Genomic DNA, 13,621 nt, shown 5'->3' with positions numbered 1-13,621 from the left:
TGGTTAAAAGGTCATCTCTCTCTCTCTCTCTCTCTCTCTCTCTCTCTCTCTCTCTCTCTCTCTCTCTCTCTCTCTCTCTCTCTCTCTCTCTCTCTCTCTCTCGTCTGTGAGAAAAGAGGATGGGAAGGGGGTCGGGAAGGGAGAAAGGAATGTTTAAGAACCTCAGCACATTAAATAACTACTGTACCATGGCTAGTTGATGTGAAATATAATGATACCAGTAACCAGGGGTAGCTAAAACGTACTCTCACTGAACTAGCCTACGGTCTTATTTCTGTGCTATAACCAATTAAGGTTCAAGCACGTTGTCCTGGGAACACACCTTAGAAGCTATCTGGGTTGTCTGTTCAGGTCAGTCGGTTAAACTTAATGGTTAGTTAATTGTTAGTGGTGAGAGAGAGAGAGAGAGAGAGAGAGAGAGAGAGAGAGAGAGAGAGAGAGAGAGAGAGAGAGAGAGAGAGAGAGAGAGAGAGAGAGAGAGAGAGAGAGAGAGAGAGATATATATATAGAGAGATATATATAGATATATATAGATATATATATATATATATATATATATATTGGTGTAGTGGTCTTACGTCTACCGGCCTCGGTGGCGTCGTGGCAGGCCATCGGTCTACAGACTGGTAGGTACTGGGTTCGGATCCCAGTCGAGGCATGGGATTTTTAATCCAGATACCGACTCCAAACCCTGAGTGAGTGCTCCGCAAGGCTAAATGGGTAGGTGTAAACCACTTGCACCGACCAGTGATCCATAACTGGTTCAACAAAGGCCATGGTTTGTGCTATCCTGCCTGTGGGAAGTGCAAATAAAAGATCCCTTGCTGCTAAACGGAAGAGTAGCCCATGTAGTGGCGACAGCGGGTTTCCTCTCAAAATCTGTGTGGTCCTTAACCATATGTCTGACGCCATATAACCGTAAATAAAATGTGTTGAGTGCGTCGTTAAATAAAACACTTCTTTCTTTCTTTCTTTGGTCTTACGTCTACCCATTGAGTCATTAATACTCGCTGTGGGTAGGAGCCGGTTCCGGGCTGTGAACCCAGTGACTACCAACCTTATGGCCGATGGCATAACCACTACACCACCGAGGCCGGTGGAGCACACATTAAGTCAGGTCACAGGGTTTTACGTGCACATTTAGAGCAAGCTGTTGCAGTGCAGGCCTGTCATGGGCACAGGTGTTGGCCTTGACCGGCTCCTCTGTCCAGGAAAAACACACACATTCAAAAATATAAGTTTATAAATACTTGGTTCTATAGGTAACTAAACTGTTACGGAACATTTAAAGCACCAGTGAAATAATAGGCCAACCGGTATTAATCTATGCTATTCCAGTAAAACCATTGTTGCATTCTGTATGGTAATCGGCCACAGAATAGCCCTAAAACAAATAATAAAAGCGAAGCTAGTGCACAGTTCATTTATATTATGAAATAAATGCTAAAAAATAGTTATATTCGTGGGTGGTAAAGTACTTTTTGTGTAAATATTCATTCGTCTAGTGCTAAATTAAACTTTACAGTTGATTCCTGCAAAACAAATGATATATGGGCGGGATGTAGCCCATTGCTAAAGCGCTCGCCTGATGCGCAATCGGTCCAGGATCGAGCCCTGTTGGTGAGCCCATTGGGTATTTTTGTGTGCTATCCTGTCTGTGAGATGATGCATATAAAAGATCCCTTGCTATTAATGAAAAAATGTAGCGGGTTTCCTCTCTGAGACTAAATGTCAAAATAGGGGGAGGGACGTAGCCCAGTGGTAAAGCGTTCACTTGAGGCACGGTCGGTCTGGGATCGATCCTCGTCGGTGGGCTATTTCTCGCTTCAGCCAGTGCACCACGACTGGTATATCAAAGGCCGTGGTATGTGTTATCCTGTCTGTGGGATGGTGCATATAAAAGATCCCTTGCTGTTAATCGAAAAATGTAGCCCACGAAGTGGCGACAGCGGGTTTCCTCTCTCAATATCAGTGTGGTCTTTAACCATATGTCCGACGCTATATAACCGTACATAAAATGTGTTGAGTGCGTCGTTAAATAAAACATTTCCTTCCAAATGTCAAAATTACCAAATGTTTGACATCCAATAGCCGATGATTAATAAACCAATCTGCTCTAATGGTGTTATTAAACAAAAACAAACAAACGTATAACAAAATGCTATGCTGTCTACGAGAAATCACTGTACATTAAACGTTAACGGAAGAATGAGTACAAAAATGTACGTTGCCCAAAATACAAGCGTTTGACCACTTCCTGATTTATTCCGTTGGTTAATCGATATACTACGTACATTATCTTGTTTTAAAATATAGCTTTCATTAATTTTCATAATCAAACTGCAGATATGTATTTTATTATTCAGGCTAATGGATCACAGAATGGGAATTTTGTGGTTTGTACTTCAGTTCTTCCATCAGATACAATAATTTCTATGAGACTGCCTTATTCGGCATAAAGCACCTGAACAAATTAAGGATTCTATAGAATCCAAATAAATGTATATTATTTTTATGAGCTCACTTTCGTGTCTCAGAAACTATAAAGCTGGAACATCCCTTAATTGGGATGTTGATACGAAAGTTTTTTTGTGTTTTTGTTTTATCTATTGCTAATAAATATATCGTATTCTACTAAGAGCCCAGACAGAGCTGCCAAGTTGGATTTGCCTCATGTCAGGGTTGGTGTGCCTTGCACTGATATTAAACATGATATTAACCAATATATCTTCTCAACTTGGCAAGCTTCGTTCTGTCAGTCAGTCTTGGAAGAGTGGCAATCCTCATACAGGCGGCGCAGGACGAATGAAATAGTTCGCATCAGTCACACATACTTGAACAGAACAGAACTTTATTTATAATGTAATGGAATCATTCGATTCCAACCTCCACACATTTTGAAATTTTTACATGTTCACTTTTATTCAAAATTTTAATATACGTACCTATGATATTTATATACTCGAAACTTCAATATACATGTACTTGTGATATCTATAATTTGCACAGTTCTTTACACTGTATTTTTAATTATATATTGATGTTGATCATCAATTCATGCATATTTGTACTATTGTTTGACACCCAATAACCAATGTATTTTTGTGTGGTTAAACATTAATTAATTAATTAATTTTTAAAATTAATTAATTCATTCATTCATTCATTCATTAATTCATTCATTCATTCATTCATTCATTCATTCATTACCGACGCATATAACCGTAAATAAAATGTGTTGAGTGCCACGTTAAATAAAACATTTCTTTCCTTTCTTCATTCCTTCCTTCATTCATTCCTTCATTCTTTCACCTTAATATCCTTTCAGAAATACCTAACCTGTAGCCATCCCCTTATTGATATGTTGTAGGGCTACTATGTCTAAATCTGATACCACAAAGCTTTAGTTTGATTATTTTCGAGAACAGTCATGACATTAAACTTACATGTTGTTAACAAGTACCAACGCTACACGAAAAAACCCCGACGCCTCCATGCGAAACGAATCTGCATGGGACTTTCTTGAAGTGACGTACAGCAAAATCACAAAGTGTGTGCCCACGTGACACCGGTAATCGCTAGAATCCCTAAAATTATGTATTAGCCAATAAGCCTATATAGTGTTGATTAATATTCAATATTGTGCAGTAGAACCTATTACTCGCTGAAATTGACCTTTCTTGTTCGGAATATTAATTCCTCACATCTGATGTTCTTTTTGTTATTGTGTAGGTTATATATAGGAGAGTTCTCATAGTAGCGAGAGTCACATGAGCCCAAACGTTGGCGGCCATTATAACACGTTTCTGACTAATACAATCACTAATATTACATATTAAATACATTTTCCTGTTTGAAATATCAGTGCTTGTTACTATATATTAATGAGTGTGTCTGGTTCAATGTTGAAATTTACTTTTCAATCATATCATACAATTTACGAAAACATATTATCTTCGCTCGTTGAATACGTTTTAAAACAACTCTGTGGTATCTAACGGCCTCTCGTGTAGTATTCTCTTTTAATTCCATCGTGGGAATGTTACTAATCATTTGTCAAGAACTTTAGGAATATGAAACATTTGAGACTTTAATAGTATACTTATTACCTATTTCAAACAATGATATCTAGTGAAATTAAAACATTAAGTATTAGATGAAAGCTAAATTCGTGCTTCACCATACATAGCTGATTTTGCTATCTACGGGTCATGTTTTAACATTTTGAAACATACAACAGTTAACCAGCTCCCTTAAACAGAATGTTTGAATGAGGAATAGTAAATTTTTATGTTACCCACATTAGCGAATATACTCGAGATTGTACTTTAACAACGTGTACACGTGTTCAAATCTGATGATAAAGAATTTTGAATACGAGCATTTACTATGGAACATATCACTTTATATGGTGTATTCTGACTGAAACCTATTTGCTTACCCACACAGATATCACACTCATACATTAATGACATTATCACCCATGAGTTATGTTTTGGATTGGGTTATTGTGTTACTGATATTTACACAATTGCTAATCAGATCATTCCTGGGTGATGAATAGGCAACTAGCACACTAATACTTTTAATAACAGTAGCCAGCGTGTACCCTCAAACCACTACAATCCATTTTTATTAATAATATGCTGATATAAATGCAGTACAATAACAAACTTCAATAGCACTTACAGTACAGGTTCACGCACAACAAATCAACATTGGTGGGGGTGGAGGAGGTTGTGGTAACAGAAAATAAAACTTAAGTTGCTAGTAACGACCGTAGGCACACAATGTTAATCGTTAGCAAAAGGCAGGTGCGGACCTACAGGAGGTGCTGGGTGGTACATTCTCCACACCGAACGTCAAAATGTCCTGAAAATCCAATTGTGGAAATATCCTTGTCGAGAAAAATAAGGTATCTTCCTCTGAAAGAGATGTGGATTAAAAAATAATGATAATAAAAGTTTTGTTTTGTTTAACGACACCACTAGAGCACATTGCTTAAAAATCACCGGCTATTGGATGTCAAACATTTGATAATTTTGACAAATAGTCTTAGAATGCAAACGCGCTACATTTTTCATTAGTAGCAAGGGATCTTTTATATGCACCATCCCACAGACAGGGTAGCACCGGTCTTTGATATACCAGTCGTGGTGCACTGGCTTTAACGAAAAATAGCCCAATGTGTCCACCGACGGGGATCGATTCCAGACCGACCGCACATCAGGCGAGCGATTTACAACTGGGCTACGCCCCGTCCCGAGATGTAAATTACGACTTTCATTTATTCATTTAGTTAGTTAGTTACTTAGTTAGTTAGTAATTTATTTATTTATTTATTTATTTATTTTATATATATATATATATATATATATATATATATATATATATATATATATATGTTTGTTTGTCTTTTAATTGTGTTTATTTATTTATTTATTTATTTATTTATATTTTGTACATGTTTTATTTTGGGGAACGTGTATGACTTGTATCCATCGTGCCCCCTGGGTACGTCCCTTGGTATTGTTGAGTTATTTTCATGCTAATTGCTTACGCCACTCTCAGTGTGAGATTCCTGTATTATATTATGTTACATAATCCAGGCCTAATAATATACAACCCGCTTGTCGGGGGATCGTAAAATAATGGAATCACGTAGCATATTAACATATATTTCTTTCCATTGTTGGCTTTGTCGAGTGGTAATCTGAAAGCTTAGCACTGATAATACCGAGGTTATTTGTCTACCGCCGTACATACACAGTCCTGATTTCCAAACATAATCGGATCTGCGCAGGTATTTTCAAGGTAGCTACACCCCCTGTCGCCACTTTCCAGAACGCAGATCGTAACGTCATTCGGCGGACGTGCCAGTCGCAAGTTGTCCATAGCGACAAGACAGTACCAATATGGCGCATCTGAGCATGGGAGCTTTCGGGGCATACCAACATTCGTACAGTGAATATTTAAAAGAAAGGAAAGAACGCGAAAACCGATTGAATCCACCCGAACCGGAGGTAGTGTGGGTGACGAAAAGGTACGACCCAACTGATCTCCGCTTCACAGCTCCAACACCCCGACACAAGCTGGTAGTCCCCAGGGACCTGCCCCCTGTCCAGAAGCAATTTGTGCCAGTAGGACTGGATCCGCCGCTCAGATACTTCGACAGGGACCTTCAGCGGGACGGTATTTACATATATGCGTCTAGTCCGTGCACTCGCTCAGAGGAGTGGTCAACTCTTAGGCAGATTCTACCCTCCAAAGGCCCACACTTCAAAGTCGGTCCCCCCAAATGGGGGACAGGATTGGGTTACCCTCCCTTTTACTCCGCAAGGCCCAAACGCAGAAACCCAACAGTTAACAGCCCAATGACAAAGTAAGTATGTTTTCAAAACATGTTTAAACTAATGAAACAAGAGAGGTAATCATTTTTGACAGTAGATTTAACCGTAAAATCTTTTCATAAGCAATTGTATAGGCAAGGCCGTACCCTCCGGGGGTGGCACGGGGGTGTGGGTGTGCAGTTGCACCCCTGAGAATCTCACTTTTTTTTTTTTTACTCCAGAAAATAGCATCCACAACTCAGGGTTTAATTTGTATAGTTTCTCATTTGTTTATAAAAAGTAGTGCTCCTCATGATTTTGATCAGGGTACGGCCCTGATAGGCTATTTTCCTTTTCATGAGCAACTGAATTGTATATTTTTGTTTTACTTGTAAAAGTATTAATTGATTTTTATATTCAAATGTAAGGAGTGCGCCTTTAAGTGAGTGCAGAACTACAAGCCAATTGCACGGAAATAACTATATTTTATTAAGTATGTGTTTCCATGCATATTGGCCTTGTCCGAGGACAGTTGTATTGACCCAAGGATGGCTGCATTGACCCGAGGCAATACCTGGATTCAACACGCCCGAGGGCCAATACAGGTGTCCAATATGAAACATCCAGATGTTAACATTTTTATTAATACTTTTGGAAAATAGAAGATGACTTTTTATGTTTCTTGAAAATAAGGAATTAAGTTTAAGGCATTTGAAATGGTAGTTTAGTCAGCTCAAGAATTATCTTGAAATATTTTAACTATTTAAGAAATGAACTTAATTATTTTTTTCATGTTTATGGAAGTCTGAATCACAGAACACCCAAAGCGCTAAGCAGTGCATACTAAAAATATAATTTATGTCTTTTTTGCTAGTAAATGATATTATATGGCTGTCATTTTTATGGGCTTGTAGTTCAAGACATAATCTTTACATTAATCTTTTAAAATTAATTAATTAAAACAATTATTCATAATAATAATAATAAAATTAATTGTGCTTATGTATTATGGCGCAGGCTGTGTATTTTTCCGTTCGTTATTGTGTGTTTTTTCTCTCTACAAGGCAGAATTATCAAACTTGGTATCTTGATCGTAATATGTCGATAGTATAATTAGATCACTGACATACGATTCACGCAACAACGATCAAAAAGAAAAATATTGTTAGGTATATTATCACATTCTATAGGGTCTATCTTTTGTTGCAGGATCACTTAAATTTATGTATTTATGCATGCATGTGTGTGAATGTATAAATGCCTGTCTATCTGTCTCTTTGTCTGTATTTGCGCGTGCGTGTGTGTGTCTCTGTTTGCTACATGTTTGGTTGGTGTTTGGGTTTTTATATTTTTTATTATTATTATTTTTATTTTTTTTACTTTATGAATCATTGGACTTCCAGGCGTGTATGCAAGGGGAAAAGGTTGTGGGTCGAAACCCACTTTGCTCGAAGCAATTTTTATAAAAATATATATATGCAAGGGGAGCATGACCCGAATCACCCTACAAACTTCGCTCGCCTCAGTCTAGACCCCCTACTTCATTATTTTTTGCTCAAGCACCTGACTTCAAATCTTAGAACGACTTTTAAATATATAATATTAAAAGTTAGTGTGTTCTGTATAATGACACTACTAGAGAACATTGATTTATTAATTATCGGCTATTGTATATGACACATTTGGTAACCGTGACATATAGTCTTAGAGAGGAAACCCGCTACAGTTTTCCATTAATAGCGAGGAATCTTTTATATACACCATCCCACAAATAGGATAGCACTTACCACGGCCTCTGATATAAAAATCGTGAAATATATAATATACGCCACTCAATATATTATACGTTTCTCGGACGGTTACACATTCAAGTAATAAATATTTGGTAATTTTGACAAATAAGTTTATAGAGAAAACCCGCTACATTTTTCTATTAGTAGCAAGGAATATTTTATACACACCATCCCACAGATAGGATAGCACATACCACGGCCTTTGATATACCAGTCGTGAAATATATAATATACGCCACTCAGTATAATGAATGAATGAATGAATGTTTAACGACACCCCAGCACGCTCAGTATAATGATTAATTATATTATGCGTTTCCCAGGCGGTTACACATCCAAGTAATGCATTTATACTCTCCACATTCCTTTCACTTGTAATCGGTATCAACAAAGACTCGCTGTCCTTATCGAAGTGGTTGTAGCCGTTTTGTCTGTGTGTTTTTTTCGACCAGTATTTATAGAATGATATATCGGCTGTTACTGACTCGGTGTACCCGATCGGCGTTCGACCTTGTAGGACGCCGTGTTCCCAGTCCGTGGTATTGTCCCGGGTATCGAGCATGCACAGCCGTGTGACTATAGTTTATGTACAATCAGTGACGAATCCAGTCATCTCGAAGGGGGTCGGCGGGGTAGTAACGCATATTGATTTTATGATAACAAACATTTTTTTCTAGCTAGCTACGGCCGTGGTCTATTTACACTATCAAAAGCTTATACATGTATGCATGCAATGCATGCATGCATGCATGCATGCGTGCGTGCATGTATGTATGTATGTATGTATGTATGTATTGATGTATGAATATCTATATATTGTATGTATGTCGAGGTTGACTATTACATACATAGATATTAACGCACTGGCGTAGGGGATAATTAAATCCTTTCTGGCCTCAAAAATTGTCCCATGCCGTTGCTGGGACTCGAACCTGTGGCACCGATTCGCCCGCAAATTGCAAGACTAACCACGATACGCTCTGAGCTATCGAAGCTTCCATAAAAAGGAATTTTCTTTAACTCAACCATATGTATGTATGTATGTATGTATGTATTGATGTATGTATTGATGTATGTATTGATGTATGAATATCTATATATTGTATGTATGTCGAGGTTGACTGTTACATACATAGATATTAACGCACTGGCACAGGGGATAATTAAGTCCTTTCTGGCCTCACAAATTGTCCCATACCGTTGCTGGGACTCGAACCTGTGGCACCGAATCGCCCGCAAATTGCGAGACTAAGCAAGATGCGCTATGAGCTATCGATGCATCCATTGTATGTATGTATGTATGTATGTATTTATGTATTGATGTATGAATATTTATATATTGTAAGAATAAGAATAAGAATAATTCATTTGCATAACACCCGCATATGAGCAGAGCAAACATAATATACATTTATCTATAGTAACAATAACATAAATATACATTAATTACATAAGCAAAACATCTGCACTATCAAATACGTATGTAATTTAAGCCTTATAAGCCTGATACTAGTGATAGTGATCTATTCAGGCGGAACACAGCGTATGTTGAGTTTGACTGTTACATACATAGATATGATATGAACTGTCGAGACATCCATAAAAAGGATGCTCTTTAACTCAACCATATGCATGGGGCCTACAAGCTACGCGGTAAATCCCGCTTACGTGCATAAAACAGTGCTTATACATGCATACGCATGCATGCATGTATGTTTTTTTATGTATGTATGTATTGATGCATGTATTGATGTATGAATATATATATATATATATAGTGTATGTATCTCGGATTTGACTATTACATACATAGACATTAACGCACTGATGCAGAGGGTAATTAAATCCTTTCTAGCCTCACAAATTGTCTCATGCCGTTGCCTGGACTCGAACCTATGACACCGAATCGCTCGCAATTTGTAGACTTGCTACGTTCTGAGCTATCAAGTCATGTATGTATGTATGTATGTATGTATGTATGTGTGTATGTGTATGCGTATCCATGTGTATGCGTATGCGTATGCGTATGTATTATACATGCCTTTCATCGCGTCAAGCTGCAGGAGGGACGAAACGCAATGTGCGTCACCATCCGCCGGACCGGATTATATCACCGCGTCGGGGAAAGACTACCGTCCCATCGCCAGAATTTTAGCGGCCTCCGCGTACCGGCAGTACCTCCCACAGCTTGACGTCACCGACTTCATCGGTACACCTTAGGCAGCGCCAACCTACCAACCTCCTTCACCTCCGCGAGTATGGACTTTGTCAGACTTTAACTTTTTTGGCCGCCATTTCAAAAAGTTTGTTTATTTTTTTGTAAACAGTCTGGCACCTTTTATTTTTTGGCAGTCCGTCTAAATTGCTCCAATCACCTTCAACTTTGGATGAGCAGTCTAATTTTTGGTTTGGCCTCTAATTGATCCCAGACATGGTTATTCCCAACTTACTAAAATTTTCAAAATTTCGTCCACCTCAAACTTACACACACACACACACACACACACACACACACACACACACACACACACACACACACACACACACATCCTATGCCGGAATTGGTCACTGGCGAAGTCAGAGGCTAAGTCCGGGGTAGGCGTGCCTGAACCTTCATTGGATATGGGCACGTAAAAACAGTTCCCATTCCCATAAGTTCTTCTGTTGCAACCAGTACATGATGGCAGAGTGAGGATGGTCTTATATCTGCCGTATTCAATTTACCAACCGTCCTAGAACATACCACTGCAAGTGGGAGACAGGGACAGGGATATGTTAGGTGTAACTGTGCTGGTCCTAAGAGATGCGAGTCCAATCGTTGAAAATGTTTCAAAACCAAAATTCAATGTTCCAGCCGTTGTCATGGTAGCCTTGTGTGCAAAAACAAGTGACCTTTCTATACCAATATGTTACTTTCATGATTTGACACGGACTACTTGGTAACATTCAACTTCATCTTCATGTACAACTTCTGAAATGATTTAATTTGAATTTAAATAAAGCGTTACATTAGGACTTGAGTGGTGTGGTATTATAGATAGCACTTTAGTCATTTGGCGTAATGGCTGGTCATGATTTTCAGTCATTTCGTGAAATGCCTGGAATTTTCAGTCATTTCGCGTATTGCCTGGCGGTCACAGGCACTTTGTGAAATGATTGATTTGTTTAGGCATTACGTGTAATGACTGGTTTCACAGATTGACTGTAACATATATACACATAAAGCTCTGTATTTTAAAAAACCTGTATTCTATTTTTTTAATTATTTTTTTAGGTACGTGGATGACATGCATATAGCAGACAAGTTGTTTAGACTCTACTAAACAAAACCCTATCTTGAGAACCAAAGAGGAGTCAACTTAATTGAACAAGAACTGTACATTTTAAAAATATATCTAAAAATATTAGATGTATTTATAAAAAATACAATACAAAATACCAAGATCTATACATAATAAAGAAGATCCATATTACATGGAAATATGAAATTGTAAATATAAAGTACAGATGTATGGTTTCTATAGAAGTATATGGATTACTTTTAACGATATGAGAGGTAAAACACAACGTAGATCTACCAAATAACCACGGAGATGTAGTGAATAATGTCAGCTGCTAATATGAGACGATTTCTGAAATATGTTTTCGTATAATGTGCACTGACGCAACTATCTATTGATAATATTTTTCTTCGTTATTTTATGTTTTGCCAGCTCATGTCGGCAGAGTCACTGAATTACAAATATAACGCTGTAATTTGTGCATGGGTAAATTGAAAAGTTCTAAGACTAAGCATTTATTTCATCGAATCGTGTACATCAGTATTATGCTCAAAATGCCAGCCAGGCCCTTTGTAAAAAGAAGTCTTATTTCGATTGAAGGATAAAGAAATAGCCGCCAGCTGTGGAAAAATGGTTAATGATTTCTGCACCACGACAATTCTCCTTTACCCGCTGCTGATTACATTAAATATTTAAATTTTTGGAAGATGAAGAAGAAGAAGAAAGAAAGAATAAGAAACCATTCCATTGATACCACACATCTTGCCCCGTATGAGTGTTTTCTGTTCCGAAACAATAAAATAGTAACTGAAAAGAAAGATATTTGATGACATTCCAACCATACATAATAATGTGACGGCAGAACTCAGTTGGATAACAATGGAAGACGTCCAACATTTCTTCCGAAAGTGGCAGGGGCGCTGGGACAAATTCATATCATCTGTGAGAGATCAACTTGAAGGGCACAGCTTACAATACTGATGTGTGTACATACATACATACATACATACATACATACATACATCAATCTTTGAAATAAATGCTTTAATTAGTCCTAGAACTTTGTGATCAGAAGTTGTACTTCGTTATGTATACTTCACAAAGAATGTATAACTGCATGATCAATGCTTAGATTCGTACCATGATTTATATATGGGTTGTTCGAGAAATTATCAGATCTAGGGGCCTGCTGGAGGTGCGCACCCATTCCTTCGAACTCGGAAGTGCCCCGGACCCCCAGTGTTTCTTTGATAGATGTATGCAATCAGTTTATGTTTTTAAAAAGAGGATTGGTGTAATATCTTGGTCGGTTGGTGTTTGTAGGATAGCTTATCACAGATATAATACATGTTAGCGTAATTCAACTTATGGGGAAAATTGTCTTTTTCTTCTATTTTTTTTAATTTTTTACTATGACCACATCATTCGTTATTTATGATAACACACACCAATAACACACGTATGATGTGTGATATCAATTTAAAGACATGACTTGGTGATGACCAGATCGAAACAGTCATACCATCAAACAAAAACAAAAAGCACGATCGAAATTCATTACACTGTGACGAATACGTTAACTGATTGCTCTGTGACGGAAGTTAGCTGCAAACGCCGAGGATGTAAATACGTTTTAGTTGGAAAATACGTTTAAATTTATTTTAAACCTTGTGTTTAAGGTTATGTAAGACATATAATACCACATTCGTGTCCGTTAGATACCATTGTTCTTACAATTCGTTAGATGTGCTTTAAAACAACTCGTGAGATAGGCTTAAATGGTATCTAACGGCCACTCATGTAGTATTCACTATATAGTATGTAGGTAAAGGATATTAAGATAACCCCTCACCAGAAATGTCTAGAGTAACCAAAAACTGCATACCGTAACAGTATTAATATAATGTTTACAACAGTATTGAATGCTTTTATATTTTCTTATTTTGTAGTCTTTTATTTTATAGTCTTTTATTTTGTAGTCTTATTTTGTAGTTTTATTTTGTTGTCGTATTTTATAGTCGTCTTTTGTAGTTTTATTTGGTTCACAAATATCAATTAATTATTTGTGGGCACTTTATTTCAAATAAATTTATACATATTGTTTGTGTTTACAAGCTTTTGAAATATACAAGTTCAAGTTATTATGTTTGTTTTAGAGGTTGGTCTACATAATAAACCAATGCTGTGAGGATTCATTTGAAATATATTATAATGTCTT

The 13,621-nt window shown here is 37.3% G+C and overlaps 1 protein-coding gene across 1 annotated transcript; it reads left to right on the top strand.

Moving 5' to 3' along the window:
* The first annotated feature begins 5,725 nt into the window (after positions 1-5,725).
* LOC121371257 lies at positions 5,726-13,621 on the top strand. The gene is made up of 2 exons (XM_041497007.1): positions 5,726-6,382; positions 11,397-13,621. Exons 1-2 carry the CDS (start codon positions 5,916-5,918, stop codon positions 11,443-11,445), a joined length of 516 nt encoding a protein of 171 aa, XP_041352941.1. The 5' UTR covers positions 5,726-5,915; the 3' UTR covers positions 11,446-13,621.

The sequence above is a fragment of the Gigantopelta aegis genome, chromosome 4, assembly GCF_016097555.1.
Source record: "Gigantopelta aegis isolate Gae_Host chromosome 4, Gae_host_genome, whole genome shotgun sequence".
Taxonomy (NCBI): domain Eukaryota; kingdom Metazoa; phylum Mollusca; class Gastropoda; order Neomphalida; family Peltospiridae; genus Gigantopelta; species Gigantopelta aegis.
The sequence above is the reverse complement of the archived record's forward strand: the minus strand, read 5'-3'. Positions and strand labels throughout refer to the sequence as shown.